Source organism: Galeopterus variegatus, unplaced genomic scaffold (genome assembly GCF_000696425.1).
Source record: "Galeopterus variegatus unplaced genomic scaffold, G_variegatus-3.0.2 Scaffold309, whole genome shotgun sequence".
Lineage (NCBI taxonomy): Eukaryota > Metazoa > Chordata > Mammalia > Dermoptera > Cynocephalidae > Galeopterus > Galeopterus variegatus.
In genome coordinates, this window is record NW_007726420.1 from 360,237 (window position 1) to 380,442 (window position 20,206).

General features: G+C 35.1%; 1 protein-coding gene across 1 annotated transcript in view; it reads right to left on the reverse strand.

Annotated features, from left to right (window-relative positions):
• USO1 (USO1 vesicle transport factor) overlaps positions 1–20,206 on the reverse strand; it is a 70,086-nt gene that overhangs the window by 21,341 nt on the left and 28,539 nt on the right. Inside the window, exons 5-10 of the mRNA XM_008567299.1 lie at positions 14,491–14,591; positions 13,910–14,012; positions 13,694–13,749; positions 10,748–10,868; positions 5,684–5,862; positions 789–929 (exon numbers count right to left, since the gene is read on the reverse strand). Coding sequence (XP_008565521.1) covers positions 789–929; positions 5,684–5,862; positions 10,748–10,868; positions 13,694–13,749; positions 13,910–14,012; positions 14,491–14,591 — 701 coding nt within the window. The remainder of the gene's footprint in view (positions 1–788; positions 930–5,683; positions 5,863–10,747; positions 10,869–13,693; positions 13,750–13,909; positions 14,013–14,490; positions 14,592–20,206) is intronic.

Here is a 20,206-nt window from a genome sequence, read left to right on the forward strand (position 1 = left end):
GACAAGAGATGTGTGGCAGAACTACAGCCCAGATTGCAGTGGGAAGATAAAGGGTTTCTACAAGGCCTGCCTGAGGCAAGGAATCATGTGTTAAGTGTATGGCAGTATTGATGTGCATAGATACATAGAAAATCAATAAAATGAAAAAAGAACATAATTATAACTCATAAAAAAGAAAAAGATAAACATTAAAAAAAAACAAAAAAAAAAAACGACACCGGGCTCTATTTGGCTTAGCAGGACCAGTACAGGGCACAGTGGGACTTAAGGTAGGGAGAAGTGAGGACAAAGACAGCTGTTTTTGTTATATAACTTTTATTATTATTTGTACTTTTAATGTGCATGTGTTAGAGGACAATTTTAAAAACTAAACTTTTCTTCAAACTAACTTCCTTTTCTCATAGGTAAGAAACAGAAAATGTCACACATCAGGGAAAAAGAATTTACTATTCTATGAATCTACTTATTGAGTAAGATTAAATCACTTTGTTCTCAAAATTAAAAATATAAATCCTGTGCACTCCCATTGAATACAATAAAATTAATAAGAAACCTTTCTGGATGGATCTGCTAAGCTTTAACACTACTAATATACGAAACTTGAGGAATGAGTATACCTTTTAGAATTGATACTGTCATTATTAGGCTAATTATATGTTAGTAAGATCAGTAAGGAATTTAATATATAAAAATGGTTAATTACTGTTTTTCCTTTAGCTAATATCTAATTCTTCCTAGTATCCTGATTTCAATTTCTACAGAGTAGCCTTAGACGTAATCTGGTTTACCTCAGTCAGGATATCAGCAGGAACTCCAGTAGCCATTAGGATAGTGCAAAGCTGCTGCAGTAACCCACACTGGAACATAGCCTTCTGGCAGCTACTGGTAGCACCAGGAGGGTTGGTGGGAGATACCAGTACACGCACAAGCTGTGAAAGAAAGAGGAAACAAAATTTATCCTTGAAAGGCTTGAGGCAAATCTGATCTATGTGAACAAGAAAATCTGTATGAAGCATTCCCTCACCTGCTCAGCCAGGTCTAGATACCACTTCTTTCACCCATGGCAACAGTTCTGTTCTAATACATATTACATTATGCTTAAGGTTGTCTCCTTCAGGTGATTGTGAACTCCCAGAGAACAGAAACTGCTTTGGTCATTTTTGTATCCAAAACAATAAGCACAGTATTTACAACTGTACATATTTTCAATAAATGAACAAATGAATAAGTTATAGGGTGGTAGATTTCTTATCAAAGTAAGGATGAACTACCTGATAATAGAGCAGGTCTGAAAACAGAATGGCCTGAGGTGTGATTAATTCCACTTAAACCGGAAATATTTAAAGAGAGGCTAAAACTAACAACTGGAGACATGGTAGAAGATTTGTGTATTAGGCAAGGGGTTGGCTACAATAGTTAATGTCAATTAAATCCCTATGATTCTATGATTACCCTGAACTTCAATATGAAATTTCAGAAACATGAAAAAAGTCATCTCAAATAGCTATTTAGCACAGTTACATCTCCAAATTAATTTTATACGTATCTTGCATTTAAAATCTAGAGTTACATGTATATGTATATACAAAATCTTATATATCAAGATCAAATGGGATATTTATGATAATACTTTGTTAATGAAAAACAGCTATACAAATGTTATCCATTATTTTATATCAGATACACAAAAGTAATCAATGATACAACAGAGTAGACTTATAAAACAATTTTATTACTACAGCTGGTGTTTAACATAGATTATGACTTCACTAAGAAAGGGGACATTTTTGTGGGGCAGAAGCTAAATAAAAAAATAAAATAGGTTTAAAACGTGGCATTTTTATTTCTGGTGAGAAAAACCTCAACCAGTAGTTAAATCAGTGAATAATGAAGAAATAAATTATTTAGATGTTTCCATATCTGGCTTAACTGGTATTTTCAAGGAGAGTTGATTAATAAATTGATGTCACTAAAGGGAGGCTTTAGGATTACATGGTTACAATCCTTAGACTTTTCTAGTCAGACTTATGTTTTGTTTTGTTTTTTAATTTTCCTCCTACCCTTACTACTTTTTTTTAAGTACTTAAAGCAAAAACCATGCAATATATCATATTTCTCCCATAAATAATTCTGTATGCATCTCCAACTGATAAGGATATTTAAAAACACAATCATCATGCCATTATTACACCTAACAAAATCATTAATACTTTACTATCATCTAATAACAGTTGAGTATCTTTATTGATGATGTAAATAAAGAAAAAATAATTACCAAATTTCTGGATGACAGAGAAGTAGGAAGGACGGTGAAGAGGGAGTACTTATGAGGATAAGAAGATAAGGGAAGATCTAATAAAAACACTCAAATATGTAAAATATTATCACAAGGAATGGATTTGTATTGCTCCAGAGAGCAAAACTAGGAGAAATTTATAGAAGTTTTATCAAGACAAATTTTGACTTATACACATTAAGTTTTAATGAAAAGAATTATCTCATAAGGTAATAAGCTCTCTGAGAGTCACTGGCAGTATTTGTCCAAAAAACATGGCATAGAAGGGACAGGAAGTAGAATTAGTCATAAAACTACAGTTCTGTAAAAAAAGTAAAATATTTTATGACTAAAAATCTACTCAAAAGATGTTCTACCTGAATTTAATCTGCAAATTTTGAATGAAAAATCTCCAAGTAGATCAATTTCAGTTTTTTTTTTTTTCCCTTTCTGTCTTTTTTCGTGACCGGCAACGGATTGCAACCCTCAGTGTCGCGCCCGTACCGGACTGGGACCGGCTACGGGATCGCAACCCTCGGTGTCGCGCCCGCACCTCGCTCAGCCAGTGAGCGGCCGGTCTGTATGTGGGATCCGAACCCTCGGCGGGAGCGCTACCGCGCTCCCAAGCGGCGCACTGTAGCATTGTGCCACCGGGCCGGCCCCAATTTCAGTTTTTAGTAGCTTAGAATTTCATCATAATAACAGTGATGACGAATAATCCAATTATAATGCATACATCCAAACAGGAGAATAATGATACATTCTCATTTGGTGTATAATAGAGAACTTGCAATACAAACAACCCTAAATAAAGCTACCATGAAAGACTATGCTAACTGGTTGAATAGCAGATAACCTGTGGCCTGTGAAGTCATGAATACATCAATGACTCAATCCTTCAGAAGGAGAATATATTTAAATGAATTAAACTCAGTTCCTTTGCTTTGGAGTTTATGGTTTTCAAGACTAGTATAAAAAGGCTGGCCAATTAGCTAATCTGGTTAGAGCATGGTGTTATAAACACCAAGGTCAAGGGTTCAGATCCCCCTACCAGCCAGCTGCCACAAACAAAAACAAAAACTAGTATAAAAGAGAAAAGCCTTACTAAGTGAGAAAAAGCTAGTTTGTTCACTTTTTAAGGTACAGAATACTTAAAGAAACAACTCATATAACTAGAAGACTGTATTTTTCTGTTTATATGCTATACTCTATTTAAAAATTTTTTGGACCAAGCCACAACTAGGTAAGCTGCCGCTGCTGCTCTGGGGCCTCACCGGGATCCTGAGGCATGGAGCTAGGGGAAGCTGAACCCAGCTGCAACCAGGAAAACAGCACACCAAAAACACCATTTCCACACAGGTAGCCCACCATAGCCACTGCAATTGCCATGGCTTCTGCAAAAGCAGCTAGTCTGTATAGCAGCAGTTACAGCCACCATACAGATGGCACACCAGATTCTCAACTGCGTTGACACAAGGAGAGGCACCAGTGGAGACCAAAAACACAAAAACAAACAAAAGAGGTCCTCTCTCTCCACAAAACACACTCCTGATTTACAATAGTATCTGATTTACTAATAATATCTGATTTACGATAATAGAGAAGGACTTGATCACACCTGTCTCAGTACTGGACAGATCATCTAGGCCACAAACCAACAGAGGAACAGTTAATCTATCAGATGGAGATAACAAACCTATGGTTATTAGAGGGGAAGTGGGAGAGAGAGGGGAGGAGGGGGGAGACTGGATGAGGGACATAATGAATAAGTACGATTTGTAACAATGAATATACTAATAAAAAATAAATTTTAAAAAAAGGCACAGAAAAAACTCTGGAAAGATGGGTACCAAACTAATCTCAGTGGTTACCTCCATTACCTTCAGAAAGAAGGGTATCTGCATCTGCAGGAATGATTGAAGGGAGCTTTGGCCTTATTTAAAATGTTCTTTTTTACAAGGAAAATGTATGCTTGTGTTTATTAAATAAATTAAAGTTAAAAAAAAATTTTTGGGGAGTGAAACAGTACAGTGACACTTTCTTCAAAATAATTCTTTACATGGTACCCTAAACCATAAAACATGAGTAGTCTCCTCAAGCAGTTTAAATTTTCACTGTGTGGCAGGAAATATATAAGTTTTTGCACTTCATCAGATCCCCTCACTCTCTCTAATCACATTTTGAAAATTACTTTTCTAGAGGAATTTCCTTTATTAAGAAAGTGGTGTTGAACAACGATACCAATCTTACCACTTGGTGACATTTTCTAAAATATAAAAAGCTAATAAATTCTTGAAATGTATGACATGTGAAAAGATAATTGATGAAGTTGGGAGTATAAATTAGAAAGGACTCTGTGACAATGTTCTCCTGCAAAATACTTTCATAACAGTTTTTAGGCATATTCTAAACAGGGTAACTACATAATCCTTAATCCAAACTAGGACACTTTTGAAGTGGAAAAGGACGCTATTAGTAATTACAAAATGAATACTGTGCTGGCAGACTGGGGCATATGGTCACTCTAATTATCAATCAGTCCTATGTAGGCAGCTCTCAGGGCATGAAACAATATTCAGACACTAATTAGTAGGGAGGTTAGTTTTGAGGTCCACAACTTTAGAGACACAGGCACAATTAGAGACATTCAAAGACCCACAAGAATCACTACAGAGTTGATAAGTTAGGTGGCTGATATAAACTTAAGGGTTTGGAGAAGGAGAATTGAATAAGTAAATAAGTAAAATACTTCAAAGAACTTCAAAATTTTCTCTGATGCAGAAATCATTTGAGATCCTACTTTCCTCACTTTTACTATCAACACTAAGCTTTTACCATAAAGCTAAAATAAAATCACAGGTGACTGGTCAATTTAACTAGCATTGGACTTAAAACTCAGGCTTATCAGTCTTTGGGGCAGGGACATTATCACTCATTTCCTAGCATCCAATGCCTGGCACTCATTAAATGTTTACTGAATAAATTTATTTGTTGAACTTAATATTTTGAATATTAAAATTTATTATATCAGAGCCCTATTGGAAGAAAGGAGATTTAAAAAAAAGTCGTATCAACAATCTAACCTATTATTCTCTAATGTGAAACCCATCAGAAAACCATATGTCTTGAAAATAACACAGTAGGGCAAGAAAGAAGAATAAAAGATGAAACAAAATGGCCAGATTCTAATAATTATCGAAGCTGAGTGATGGGTGGGTGGAGGAGATTTCTACCTCTGAGTATAACTCAAATTTCCATATTAAAAGGCTTTTTTTTTAAGCCCGCCTAAAAACAACTGAATTTCCTGGATTTCTCAAACACAATTTATTTTCTTTTCTTTGAAATGATCACTGTCAAAATTTCTTGTGGCTATCAAAATTCTTTTGTTTATATCTAAAGACAGTATACCTGTAGCATTAGATGTAGATTGGTCACTTTCTGTGCAGACCAGCCAGAATTATCATCTCCAACTTCAAACCAAGGTTTCATTCGTTGAATATATGAGCCTTCTTTAAAAAAATTTTGATTGGAATTGTTGTTTTTTAACAAGTTTTGGAGCAAAATCAAACAATCTTCAACTACTATCCCTGGGGAAAGAATGTATAATCGACGTGTTAAAACTGGTAAAACCTGAAGAAAAATTCAATCCCCAAACATTTTAAAAAGGATAAATCTCCATGCTAGCGTCTCCTCCCTATGGCAAGGCAAACAGCCTGTCCTGACTCCTGATGGCCACAGAACAGGCTGTTTGCCACAATCTGCATGTTCTTTCTCAGGTTCCCAATGATCTCTTGACTTCAAGGTTCAACTATGCCCTTACTTCAGTAACTTCCAGTTTTTCTTCAAATCCCAGCTCAAACATTTTTTCAGGAATGATTACCAAGATGAAAGTGCTAGGTTGGGTCACCAGCTACAAGCTTTTACAATAGCCTGTTCCTTTTATTTTTAGGTAGTGTCTGTCTTCTCTACCAGATCATAATTCATGAACACAGGGATTTATGAACACAGGAATTTGTGAACACCCTAATTATCTCTGTATCCTCAGCAGAGACAGAGATACAGTATCAGGTAACAGAGACACAGTATCAGGTAACAGAGACACAGTATCAGGTATATTCATAGTAGCCAACTATTAAGTATTTGTTGAATGAATCAATTATACCTTATCTGATCTCGAAGAGGCACTTGACATTGTTGTCTCTATGTCTCTTCCATGAAACTTCCCTTGGTTACTAAAACACTACTGTCTCCCAGTTTTCCTTACAGATCTCTGGCCACTCCTCAGGCTATGTTTCATAGTTCCTGTTTTCCACTGTTTCATTCTTTCCCCTTTTCTCTGCTTACAACATTCCACTCTCAGGGAAGTTCCATCAATGCTTCAGCTTCTGCTATTATCACAGTGCAAACTCTCCAACTGATCTCTCCTTTACCACGTGCTAGATTAACCAGTGATCTCTGTTTCCCCTGCAAAGCACACTGACTGCTGCTAGATGCTCATGGCTGGTAGGCTCCTCTGGAACAGCCAACCTTTTGCTCCTAACTAGCTGAGCTGTATGTTCACAACAATCAACTACTTTTTAAAAAATTCATAGACTCTAATTTTTAGAGCAGTTTTAGGCTTAGAGAAAAAGTGAGTGCAAATAAAGTTTCCATACTCTCCCCCTCCCAGTTTCCTGTATTATTACTATCTTCCATTAGTGTGCCACATGTTACAATTGATGAACAAATACTGATATACTATTATTCATTAAAGTCCATACTTTACATGAGGTTTAATTTTTACACTGTGAAGTTCCATGAGTTTTAACAAATGTAAAATCTCCTGTATCCACCCTTATAGTATTATACAGAATAGTTTCACTGCCCTAAAAATGCCTTGTGCTTCACCTCTTCATGGCTTCTTCCTATTCATCCCTTCCACGCCCAAATCCCTGGTAACCACTCATCTTTTACTGTTTCTATAGTTTTGCCTTTTCCAGAATGTCAAACAGTTGAAATCACGAATATGTAACCTTTTCAGACTACCTTATTTCACTAAGCAATATACATTTAAAGTCCTCCATGTCTTTTTGTGCTTTGGTAACATTTTTTTGTTGTTGTTAAATAATATTCTATGGTATGGATATACTACAGTTTGCTTATCCTTTCACCCACTGAAGGACATCTTGGTTGCTTCCAAGTTTTGGCAATTATGAATAAAGCTGCTGTAAACATTCATGAGCAGGTTTCTGCATGGACGTAAGTTTTAAACTAACTTAAGTAAATGCTAAGGAGCATGACTGTTGGATCATATAACACTATGGTTAGCTCTGTATACAGAAACTGCCAAACTGTCTTCCAAAGTGGCTGTACCATTTAGCATTCCTACCATCAATAACTAAGAGTTTCTTTTGTTCCACATCTGTGCCAGCATTTGGTGTGGTGAGTGCTTTGGAATTTTGCCATCTAACAGGTGTGTAGTGATATCTCAGTTTTAATTTGCAGTCCCCTAATGACATATGATGCTAATTAAGCATCTTTTCCTAAGCTTATTTGCATCTGTGTATCTTTGGTGAGGTGTCTGTTCAGATCTTTGGCCCATTTTGTAATTGGATTGTTTGTATTTTCCTTGTTGAGTTTTAAGAGTTCTTGGTATATTTTGGACCAAATCCTTTTTCAGATTAGGGTTTTGCAAATATTTCCTCCCAGTCTGTGGCCTGTCTTTTCATTCTCTTAATAGCAACTCTTGCAGAGCACAAGTTTTCAATTTTAATGAAGTCCCATTTATTAATTTTTTTCTTTCATAGATCATGCTTTTGGTATTATATGTAAGAGTCAATTGTTTTTGTTCACAAATCTTCCATGCTATTGGCACTGATTTAATTAAATAGTATGTAAGCTGCCAATAATGAGTATAAAAACAGTTATTTTTTATTTTTTATTTTTTTTCCTTTTTGTCTTTTTTCGTGACCGGCAACGGATCGCAACCCTCAGTGTCGCGCCTGTACCGGACCGGGACCGGCAACAGAATCGCAACCCTCGGTGTTGCGTCCACACCTCGCTCAGCCAGTGAGCAGCCGGTCTGCATGTGGGATCCGAACCCTCGGCGGGAGCGCCGCCGTGCTCCCAAGTGGCGCACTGTAGCAGTGCACCACCGGGCCAGCCCTAAAAACAGTTATTTTTATAAAAACTAAATTTAAGTCTCTGGTAAAATTCAGTGAAAACAAGTCATTAAAAACAGCTGTAAAGTATGAATAATACAATTCTAAAAGATAAGGAAAGTAATTGTGAAAACCCAGAAAGATCCTATACTCCATTTTAAAAGAATCAAAATGTAAATCTTACTTGATGCCTTATAGGTGTGACGCCTTTAAGTAAAATGATGAAAAACTCCAATCAGCAGACTCATACTCTAAGAAAAAGTTCTGGCCCCAATTCAAAAGATTGGTACATAATGTACATCTTTATTTTATTACATTTAACTTAAAAATAAAATGTATAAGGTACACATTTCAAACACTTTTTAAGAATTCCTGAGTTAATCAGTCCTGAACTCTCAAGATTAGAGACTTCCTTACATCATATTGCTGAAACATGCGGATCCTCACCTCATGAAGAGGAACCACTATATCTGCCTCTTAGGCAGGACCCAAATCTCCATTAAATGAAGTCTGCTATTAGCACCATAGGAAGGCTCAGGAGGAAAGAGAATGCCAAAGCCCTCACTACAACTGGAAGTCCTTCCTTCCAGTGTGCATCCAGTGAATCCTAGAGCCTGAGGGCCACTGTCGTTTAGAAAGAGCCACTGGAACTTGTCTTAGTAATGTGGAAAACTAATTCCACCCTGCCTTAAACCCCATTTCTCTCAAACATCTCCCAAAACATATACCTCTCTGGTCATCTATGTTCTCCCGTTTTTTCAACTTACAGTGTTTCCTCTCTCTCTCCTTTCAAACCCTTGTATCATGCTATCTTAAACTCTAAAATATTGGTTAATAAAACTCACTATGCTCTCATTTACTTCTTGAAATGCTCCTTTTCTTTAAACAATCCGCTTTACCCTGTAACGTTCTCAAGGAAAGGCAGCTCATGCTCTCAGTTCCATGTACCTTAGAGTCAGGATGTTGAATCTATGATCCCCCCAGCCCAGTGTACTTTCCAGAGCCCACAGTTCCTCTGCCTTCTTATATAAAAACTCCTGTTTCCTTGAGGCTCAGGCTATATGGCTGCACCATCTCTTACCACTCCTCACTGCAGTTATGTAACAAATTCGTGGTCACTACTCTTTGTTCACTGAAGATATCAGTGGCATCTTGCTCAAAGCCTTCTTTCTCTAAGTTCTGCTATGACTATTGATTTTAATTTTAACAAAAACTCATCTAACACCTGTACCTCTCAGTTCTTTGGCTTCAACCTTGGTGACAATCCTCACTTTCTTACTAAAATCTCCTATCTTTCTGGCTCAAGTATTCTCAACATATTTGTTCTCTGACTTCCCTGAGACTTTCAACCCATCAACTGGACACCTTTCTCCCTTTTTAGAAATGCTTCTGTCTTTACTTCCTTCCTTAACTAGCTTTTTTTTTTTTTTTTTCCTTTTTTGTCTTTTTCCGTGTCCGGCAACGGATCGCAACCCTCAGTGTCGCCCCCGTACCGGACTGGGACCAGCAACGGGATCGCAACCCTCGGCGTTGCCCCTGCGCCTCGCTCAGCCAGTGAGCGGGAACCGGTCTGTATGTGGGATCTGAACCCTCGGCGGGAGCGCCGCCGCGCTTCCCAAGCGGCGCACTATAGCAGTGCGCCACCGGGCCGGCCCCTTAACTAGCTTTTATAGATCTTCATTCCTTCTGCTCTATAGGTAATATGCTAAGTTCTCTCCTCTCATTGTCTTTTCATAGTACCTTCCTGGAAAAGGCCTCACCCTGTGAAAAACTCCCTGATGTTTTTTCTACATCTGCACCTGGGTAGCTGTGTACTGCTAGGGGGAAGAGACATCACATAATCAAGCAATCTGCAGTGAGCACTCTCTATGGGGCCTGTATCCTGACTGGAAATCTTCCTAATTACAGTAGTCAACTACCTCTCCTATTCTCCAAAAGACTATTTCTTTCTCCATTAATTCTCTTTGTGCACCCCCTTCACTCTCAGCATATGACTCTGCCTTCAGCTCAACTCCCTATCACCAAATCTACAAGAAGACTTGCATCTTCATTTATGCCTTCAGAAAGAGAAAATGTGGCAGAACAGTATTTGACGAGGTGTAGGTGAGATTTTCCGGAAATGATAAAAGATACCAATCTAGACCGCAGAAGCCTAGCAAATACCAAACAGAATAAATTTTAAAAAATCTATACTCAACACACCACACTGAATGGGAAAAAAAAAGAATATAAAGTAAAATATGAGTCCCCATTTCTTCCTACAATCATATTCCCTAGAACCTAACAATTTAGTAGGTACAAAGGGAATTTCTTTAGTCTCTTCATACTATACCTCCGTCACTGTTCCCTTCCTCTGTAATAATGTCTAGCAGTCTCTCAAAAGCATTTTCAAAAGCAACAATTTTCTGGATTGCTCCATTACTTCTTGTTAGTGCCTGTAGTAGTAAGACACCCTTATGGAGAAGAAAGATAATGTTTAGAAGAGTACAATATTTCCAAGACATTTTAAAATTACTTTAAAAATCATAGAATTTTAGAATTGGCAGGAATTTCACAAGCCCAACCCCTTTACTTCATATATGAGGGTATTTCAAAAAGTTTATAAAAAGATTCATCTTATCTTTTAATTCTATTTTTCCATAAGCGTTTTAAAGTACCCCTCACATTGGGAAAACAAGGACAGAGAAGTTAAGCAATCTGCCACCTTAAGATTACAAATCTCAAAGGAAAAGAGTCTAGACTAGAATCCATGTCTAACAATTCCTAAATTCAGTTCTCTTCCCATTGTATGATATAAATATTCAACAATTATCTCATATTCATCAATCACTCCATAGTTTTCATGTGGTTTAAGAGAGCTAAGCATGATTTCATCTGTCTCAGGAATGCCACTGTACTTGCTTCACATCAGTAATAATGGATAGGCTGTGATTTTAATACAAATCATCAAACACCACTACATTCTAGCAGAGAAAGTTCAGAAACTCTGTAAATATCTGGGCTCCTTAAACTTGATTCTAAGTCAACAGAAAAAAGAAAGATGAAAATCATATTCACGAACAGCATATCCATCATGAGAGAATTTATAGTATTATCTGCCTCTGACTTTTAGTTTTTCTCAGCTCCTGTTAAGCTGGATTTAGTTTATATATTTTGCAACCTCTTTATCGTTTAAAAAATTCACTGTTACTCATTTCTGCTTATTTCAATATCAAACAAGTATTTAATGAGCCCTTAGGTGCCTAACAATACCACGATGGTCAAACAGACAGCAAATACTTTATGAAAAACGCAGATATTACTTCAGAGAAAGAGAAATAGCAAATAACAAGTTCAAAAGTCGCACAGAGGCACATTAGCTGTTGGCAATCAGTACTGGGCAGGTAAGTATTCACATAAGACAAAAACTGCCCAGGGCCTTATTGGGCTTGTTCCACTCATTTCTCTGACTATCAAGTCTCAACACTAAGATGAGAGACAAAGACAAAAGTGGTTAATTCTAGATGTCAAATTCTCCTACTGAATGCTGCCACCCTGAACTTCAACTGCTAACAGAGGGAAGGAAGAATACAGTGGGCTCTGAAGGAAGAACACTGGGGTTCTGAGTTAGATGAAGTAGGGTTAAAAAGTGGTTGCCCTACTTATTAGCTGCACAAAAGCAAATTACATAAATTCTGAATCTCAGAATACTGATGTGTAAAACAAGATACTAATACCTTTGTCACAGGGTTTGTATAAAGACTGAAGGAAATAAAATAACTTCTATAGAACCTACTATATTTTAAGTTCTCAATACATGTTAGTTTTTCTCCCCCCTGATCTTCTTGAATTGCTTTATTGAAAACAAAGAAAATAGGGCTATAAGATATGAATCTAGATATTATAACAAAAACTGAACTTAATTCCTAATGGCAAAATTAATGAATACCAACATAAACAGAGAATCATTTTATCTGTCTCAAATACAAATTGAGGAAAATAGGTGAGAAACTGAAAAAAGGGTAGAGAGCTAAAGGAAAACAGTAGATGTAAGAACCAAGATAATGCAGTTACACACAAAAAAGAGCAATTTTACATCTAAAAATGAAAATAAATGGTAGTAATATTAACAGAGATTTAGGGAGAGATAATTTCTTTACTAAATGGTTTGTGTGATATTATCCTCTCATTTAATTAAACTGAAGGCCAAGAGAAGAATACAACAGAAACTTTAGGTGTAAGATACATAGTCATATTTTAGTCAAGGAAAGATACTCAAAATTCCTAATAGATGGATGCCCATTTAAATAAGACAATTCTTAAAAGATAACACTTAAATGTTAAAGAATAAAAAATATCCTTCCCATAAGTTACATTACTATAGTATAATACTATATTGACATATATACTACAACATTTTAAATATGACATTAAACTATCTACGTGGCCTAGAAGTCAAAAGTGCTTAAGTCTTGTCTCTGCTTTGCCACTAACCAGTTGTGAGGCTAAGAATGATCCAAATGATATTAACGAGAACTTAGGATGAGAAAGGCACAGGGCCAGGAACCACAATTACATAGATGAACGTCTAACAAAGAACAAGTCACTTGGTTTCTGTGGGTCTTGGGCTTCTCTCTTTAAATACGGAGATTCAATTAGCTTGATGTGATCTCTTAGCTCTAGAATTTAATTTTAAGAAGATTTTTCCAACTGCTATCTAAAGTATTACTGAGTTTTGATCATGTTGCAGGTAACAACAGAGAAAAATGTTCAAAGAACAAAAAATATGGCATTAATATAAAATATTCAAACTTATATGCAAATATAAAAATAAATCACAATGAAAAATAACTCTAGAGCAAATCATGCTGTATAGTTAAATAGAGATTACTAAGGAAAATCCTTTGAAATATGTATTTAATCAGATAAGGCTAAGGATTCCAAATGAGATGCTTTGTTTAGTTTACAGAATTCAATGCCTGGGGACGTTTCCTTTACTTGTTAGGAAGAAAAGGGAATTCTGGAGGTAGACTTTGGTTTCATACAACCTTTCAGAGAGGGTGGAAGAAATAATTTTGAATTGCAAAATGGTCTGTCTAACTCAAAATACTGTATAGGCAGGAAACAAAGAAATAATGTGGCTTTGTATATAACTTAAAAAGGTCTAAAAGAGTGACCATTATTCCAACTTTCCAAATGTAATTTCTTATAACTCCAAATAAGGGTCAACAAAGATTTTATTTGCAAAGAGAGAAAGAAAAGTGCACATTTTTGGATTTCTTTTTCAAATTTAACTTACATCATTACGTATAACTTCCCTGGAATCTGCTAATAAGTCCATCAGTCTCGAAACACCTAGAACACACATAACCATGTGAAAAATATAGGTAGCCCCAAAATACAAATACTGATTCCAATTACTAACAATTTGCTAACATACCATTTTAGCTCCCTTCTTTAGGAAAAAGATCCTCATTTTTTAATCAAAATGATATAAGGAAGATAAGTCACTTACCCATGGGACTGACTAAAATAATTTGTTGCACCTGAGGCCCTAATTGTTTTAAAAGAGAAGTAAGAAGCTTCACGCCAGGCCACCGGACGTGGAAATCAAACTCCTGCAATATAAGAATTTAAAATATTTAACATCTGTAATTCATATTGTCATGAAAAACATTTTTCTCAACTAACAGTGGTACCAAAAACTACAAGTAAAAAAAATGAAAGTTTAGAAAATTTTTAAAAAGTAACTAAACAAATAAAAAAAAATAGAGTTAATATAAATTGATTAAATTGTTACTGATGGGATAAAACAGTGTTTTGTAAAAATAAAAAGAAGTTAAGAAGCAGACAGTATTTTAATAAGAAGAGTCTTCAAAAAGTTCATGGAAATATTTGTATTATCTTTTAATTCCATTTTTTCATGAACTTTATGAAGTATTCTTCTATTTCTTGAAACATGCATGTGAATATCTTGCTATGATACCACAAACTTCACTACCTTTAAAGTTATGTATAGGTTGCTTCCTCAATAACATCCAACATTTAATAACATTTGTTATTAAGATGAGAAAAATATCAAGGTTCCCTATTTACCTCCAATAAAGATAACAATAGAGTGACATTTTCTTGCTGCTTAATGAAAATTTCTGTAAACTGGCTTCCCAAATCCTCACTCTGTCTTGTGGAATTTTCTTCTGTAATATTCAAAGATAAAGGACTTCAGCATGATGCTATGTTATTTTAAAGTACAGTTTCATTGAAGACTTAAGTAGAAATGATAATTTTCCTGGTATTTAAACAATTCAACACTGGAACAATGTGGCTGATAGCAATATCACAACTATGATGAAAAGTTACAACCTTAAAATAACCTTCAATGCCATTTAAATAAATTTTTATTCTTTATATATTTAAATATGATATCTAAAGAAAGGATATTTAAATACTCACATTTTCTCAAGGACATTTCTGGGCTAAACTTTTTACAAAATTAATTTTTTAACACTTATTTGTACATATTTGTGGGGCACACGTATTGTTTCAATACATGCGTATACTATACATTGATTCACTTAGAATAGACAGCAGTGCACTGTACCCCTTAATCCGCCATCCCCACTGCCCCCCCACTCCCACTAACAGTCTCTGGAAATTAAGTTAAACTTGTATTACAACATAAGGAAACTGTCTGGGGTGGCAGAAATAGTCTATCTTGAATGTGGTAGTGGTTACACTATTGTATACTTTTGCCCAAACTCATAGGACTATACCACTTCAAAGAGTAAATTTTATTGTAAATAAATTATATCTCAAAACACTATCAAACACATAGTCTTTGTTGATTGTTACTGCAAATTCTTCAGTATTTTTTTCATATATATATATCCTGTAAAACTATTTGGTAATAAAATCAGAATTTGACATTTAATTTTTCATTCATTCTTTAAAGTATTTATTTGTCCTTAATGCTTAGAAGTCTTTAGATTAAAATATTTGTTGTTTCAATGTACTTCATCAGAGAAATGTAAAGGATCACTAAAATGGAAGCAATAATTGCCAAAGCAAATTATCAGTTAAGATCTGCCTATGTTACAAACTCAATTTAGAGACGGCAAATGTAATACTTCCCATCCCCTCATCCATTAATTAAAGACCCATACCAGTCACAGCTAATTGATCACAGCATATGCTGAGCATCAAAATCTTTTTCCACATATTGCTCTAGGTAGTGGTTATAAGCCAATGGATCTGGCAGTCAAGATCAAATCTATTCATTATCCCTCAAAAAGTTATTTTTTAAATGTGAGATTTTAATATTCATGAAGTGTAGAAATAGAAAAAACCAGCAGATGACAGGAAAAGCAAAGCAATATAACAGTGACAGTGATAATCTCGTCTATTTGTAGAGGAAAGGGAAAAAGGCCAAAAGTAGAAAAGAAATGTTTTCCATTATTGATTAAATACCCAAATATGCTGGCTTTATCTTTCAGAAACTCTAAGAAATATTTGTTACTCATTTCTTGTATTAGTAAAACAATTCACTGTTTCTCAGCCTTAAAACTATACTACTTAAACAAAAAATACTTTGGTTTTAAAAAGATTACTCTGGCTGCTATGATGAGAGAAAACAGATTGTCAGGAAGCAAGGAAAATAGGGAGATGGGACAGGAGGCAATAATCAAGGTGAGAAATGAAGGTGGCTTAGACCTTAAGGGTTATAATTTTTATGAAAATAGAGAAAACAGGACTTGCTGACATATTGACAAGGGTGTGAAGGGGAAAAATAGAGTGATCCCAAGGTTTTGGCCTGAAGTACTGTAAGGATGGAATTGCCATTTAGTGAAATGGGAAACATTATGGAAGAAGTAAGCCTAAAGCATAGAGAGAATCAGAAGTTTAGTTTTGCACACGTTAAATTTGAGACACCTTACAAAAATCCGAGTGCAGATACCAAGTAAACAACTGGATAAGTACAAGCATAGATATCAGCTGAAAGGTCTGAGTGGTAAACATATAAATGATATTTAAAACTCATAAGACTGGATGACAAAGAACATCTACAAAAAACTTACAGCTAACACAATACTTAATGGTGAAAGACCACATGTTTTTCCCATAAGATCAGGAAAGAGGCAAGAATGTCCACTCTCACCAATTCTATTCAACATTGTACTGGAGATCCTAGTCAGTTCCATAAAACAGGAAAAAGAAAGAAAAGGCATACAGATTTAAAAAGAAGAAGTAAGACTATTTACAAATGACATGTTTATGTGAAAAATCCTATGGGATCTACAAAAAAGCTATTAGAACTAGTAATTGAGCTTAGCAAAATTGCAGGATAAAAGTCAATATACAAAATTAATTGTATTTCTATATACCAGCAATGAACAATTACAAATTGAAATTTAAAAAACAGTACCACTTACAACAGAACCAAAATGGATAAATTTGACAAAAGATATACATGACTTATACTCTGAAAACTCCAAAACACTGCTGAGAGAAATTAAAGAAGACCTAAATAAATAGATACACCGTATACTTGTACTGAAAGGTGCAATATTATTTAGATGTCAGTTTTCCCCAAATCGATGTATAGAGTCAACAGAATCCCAATCATGTAGAAAATGACAAGCTGATTCTAAAGTTGGTATGCAAATATAAAGACCTAAGAGAGTCTGAAGAACTAAAAACAATTCTGAATAGCAAAGTTGGAAGACTTATACTACATAATTTCAAGATTTATTGTACAGCTACAATACTTGAGTCAGTGCCAAAAAGGCAAAAAGACCTATAGATCAACAGAAGAGAACAGAATGTCCAGAAAGACTCACTAACTCAAAATGGATCATAGACCTAAGTGTAAAACTGAAATGAACTACAGACCTAGTTGTAAGACTTAGAACTATAAAACTAAAAGAAAACATAGGAGGAAATCTTAATGGTCTTGGATTTGGCAAAGATTTCATAAATAGGACAGACACAAAATCCCCAAATTATAAAAGAAAATAATCAATAAAATGGACCTAATCAAAATTTTAAACTTTGCTCTTCAAAAGACAATGTTAGGAAATGTCACAGACTGAGAAAAAAACACTTGTAAAATATGAGGGTACTTCAAAAAGTTCATGAAAAAACAGAATTAAGTGAAAATATGAATCTTTCCATGAACTTTTTGAGTACCCTCATATATATCACAAAAGACTTGGATCTAGAATACATAAAGAACTATTACAACTCAGGTACACATAAGACAAACAGCCTAGTAAAACACAGGCAAATGATTTGAATAAAGACTTTACCAAAGAAGAAAGACATATCAATGGCAAAAAATCATATGAAAAGTTGTTCAACATCATTATTCATTAGGGAAGTACAAATTAAAACTACAATGAGATACCATTACGCATATAATAGAACAGCTAAAATTTTTTTCAAATGCTCATACCAAGTTTGAGGAAATGGAACTCTCACACTACTGCTAGGAATGTAAAATGGTACAACTGCTTTGAAAATGTTTTGGCAGTTTCTTATCAACGTACACTTACTAAATCACTATATTACCTACTATATCACTGTACAAGAGAAATGAAAAAATATATCCATGAATGAAGTGTACATGAATGTTTATAGCATTCATAAATAGAACACAAAAAGTCCAAATTATAACAAGGACTTCATAAATAGGACACAAAAAGCCTTAGTTATAAAAGAAAAAAATTGATAAAATGGACCTAATCAAAGTTTAATAGTCAAAAACTGGAAACAACCCAGATGCCCACCAACAGAATAGAGTAAAAAATTGTTATATACCCATACAACAGAATACCACTCAGCAATAAAAAAAAATGAACTACTGATATACAACATGAATGAAATTCAAAATAATTATGTTGAGTGAAAGAAGCCAGACCAAAAAAACAAACAAAAAACCCCCAGTACACACTGTATGATTTCATTTATATAAAATTCTAGAAAAACACAAACTAATCTACAGATCTACAGGGACAGAAAGATCAGTGAATGACTAGGCCAAGGAGGAGGGACAGATTACAAAAAAGCACAGGAAGTTTTGTATAGGTTCATTTTGGTGATGGTTGTGATGGTTTCATGGGTTTAGACATATGTCAAAACTCATCAAATTATATATATGTGCAGTTACTGTGTATCAATTATACTTCAATAGAGCTGTGTGTGTGAGGGGAGAAATCCAAGTAGAGAAATGAAGTGAGGTCTGGGTTGGGCATACACATGTGAAAGTGGCAAGCATGTAAATGATATTTGAAGTCACAAGCCTGGGTTAGATCATCAAGGGAGAGAACAGAAGAGGAAAGAAATCTGTGCCTGGAGCATTCCAGAATTAAGAGGGTGGGGTAGGAGGAAAACTGCAAAGGAGACAAAGAAAGAATAGCCAGTGAGACAAGAAGAAAACTAGGGGATGAGTATGGAGACCGACAAACAAATGAAGACAGTGTTTCAAGGAGAAAGGAGTGATGAACTGTCAGATGATACTGGTAGGTAGAGTGCTACCTCTGAACTTAATATGATCAAGAACTGAAGTGGCATCACTAATAGGGAGAGGTAATTTTTATCTACAGAATGAATAGAGTGTGGAGTAGTCAAATATTTTCCGGAGTAGCAGTACATCATAATGGAAGAAGCTCATAAGGCTTTTGATTAAGACTAATTAAACTCATATTCAACCACTTAGTAGCCATGTTACCTTGGGCAAGTAGCCTAACTATATCGAGCCTCGGTTTCCTTATCTGTAAAATGGGGACAATGTCTTTCACACAGGGTTTTCTGTGAGGATTCAAAATAAGTAAAACATCTAGCACAGTGTTTGATAAAATAATGTGCTCAATAAACAGTAGTAGTAGCAGTAGCAGTAACAGCAACAAAAGCAGCAGCAGCAGCAGCAGCAACAGCACATCATATTCATTATTCCTAAGACAGGATTTGTCAAACTTGGCACAAATGACATTTCAAGTCAGACAAGTCTCTGTTGTGGGAGGCTCTCTGTGCACTGTAGGATATTTAGCAGCATCCCTGGTCTTTACCCACTAGATGCCAGCAGCACTCCTCTACTTCCCCTCAGTGTGACAACCAAAAATGTCTCCAGTCATTGCCAAATGTTCTGAGGATGTGTTGTGCAGCAGGTAAATTACCCTCAATTAAGAACCACAGTCCTAAGATTTACAACATAAGCTATATATGTATTACTAAGTTTTCAAATGATACAGAACAATCTTCCTTTGATGATTCAGAAAAAAGTTTCAGATTTTTGTAACATTGCCATTAATGAGTATTATCACCAAGATGCAAAAGATGTAAAAGTATATCCTATGATATTCCCAGAAAATTGCTTGTCTGTAAACAAATCCTGATATTGATATTTTACCTTATGTCTATATTATTTTCATAAAAGTTGCATGCAATCTACCAAAAAAGTAGTTATTTGAATTTATGACTGTTTTGACTCTAAATAAAAATAAATTTACTGCGTATTTTCTTAACATTAGTAAACAATTGATTTTTGTCCTTTAAGAGTGAAGTTGGAAAAGAAAAACTTCATACCAGGTAAGTACCAAGAACTGTATACCCTTTCCATTTTATGTGCAAGTTGACATAATGATGGAAAGAGAGTTTGTGAAGAAACTGGAAAAGATATGGGAATTTGGGAGCTGATAAAAAATTTTTGAAAATTTCCCTCTTTAACATCAGCTATGAATAGAGGCCCTGATTCCTGAGTGCAGTAAATGCCATGTACCAAAAAAAAAAAAAAAAAAAAAAAAAACCCCAAAAAATT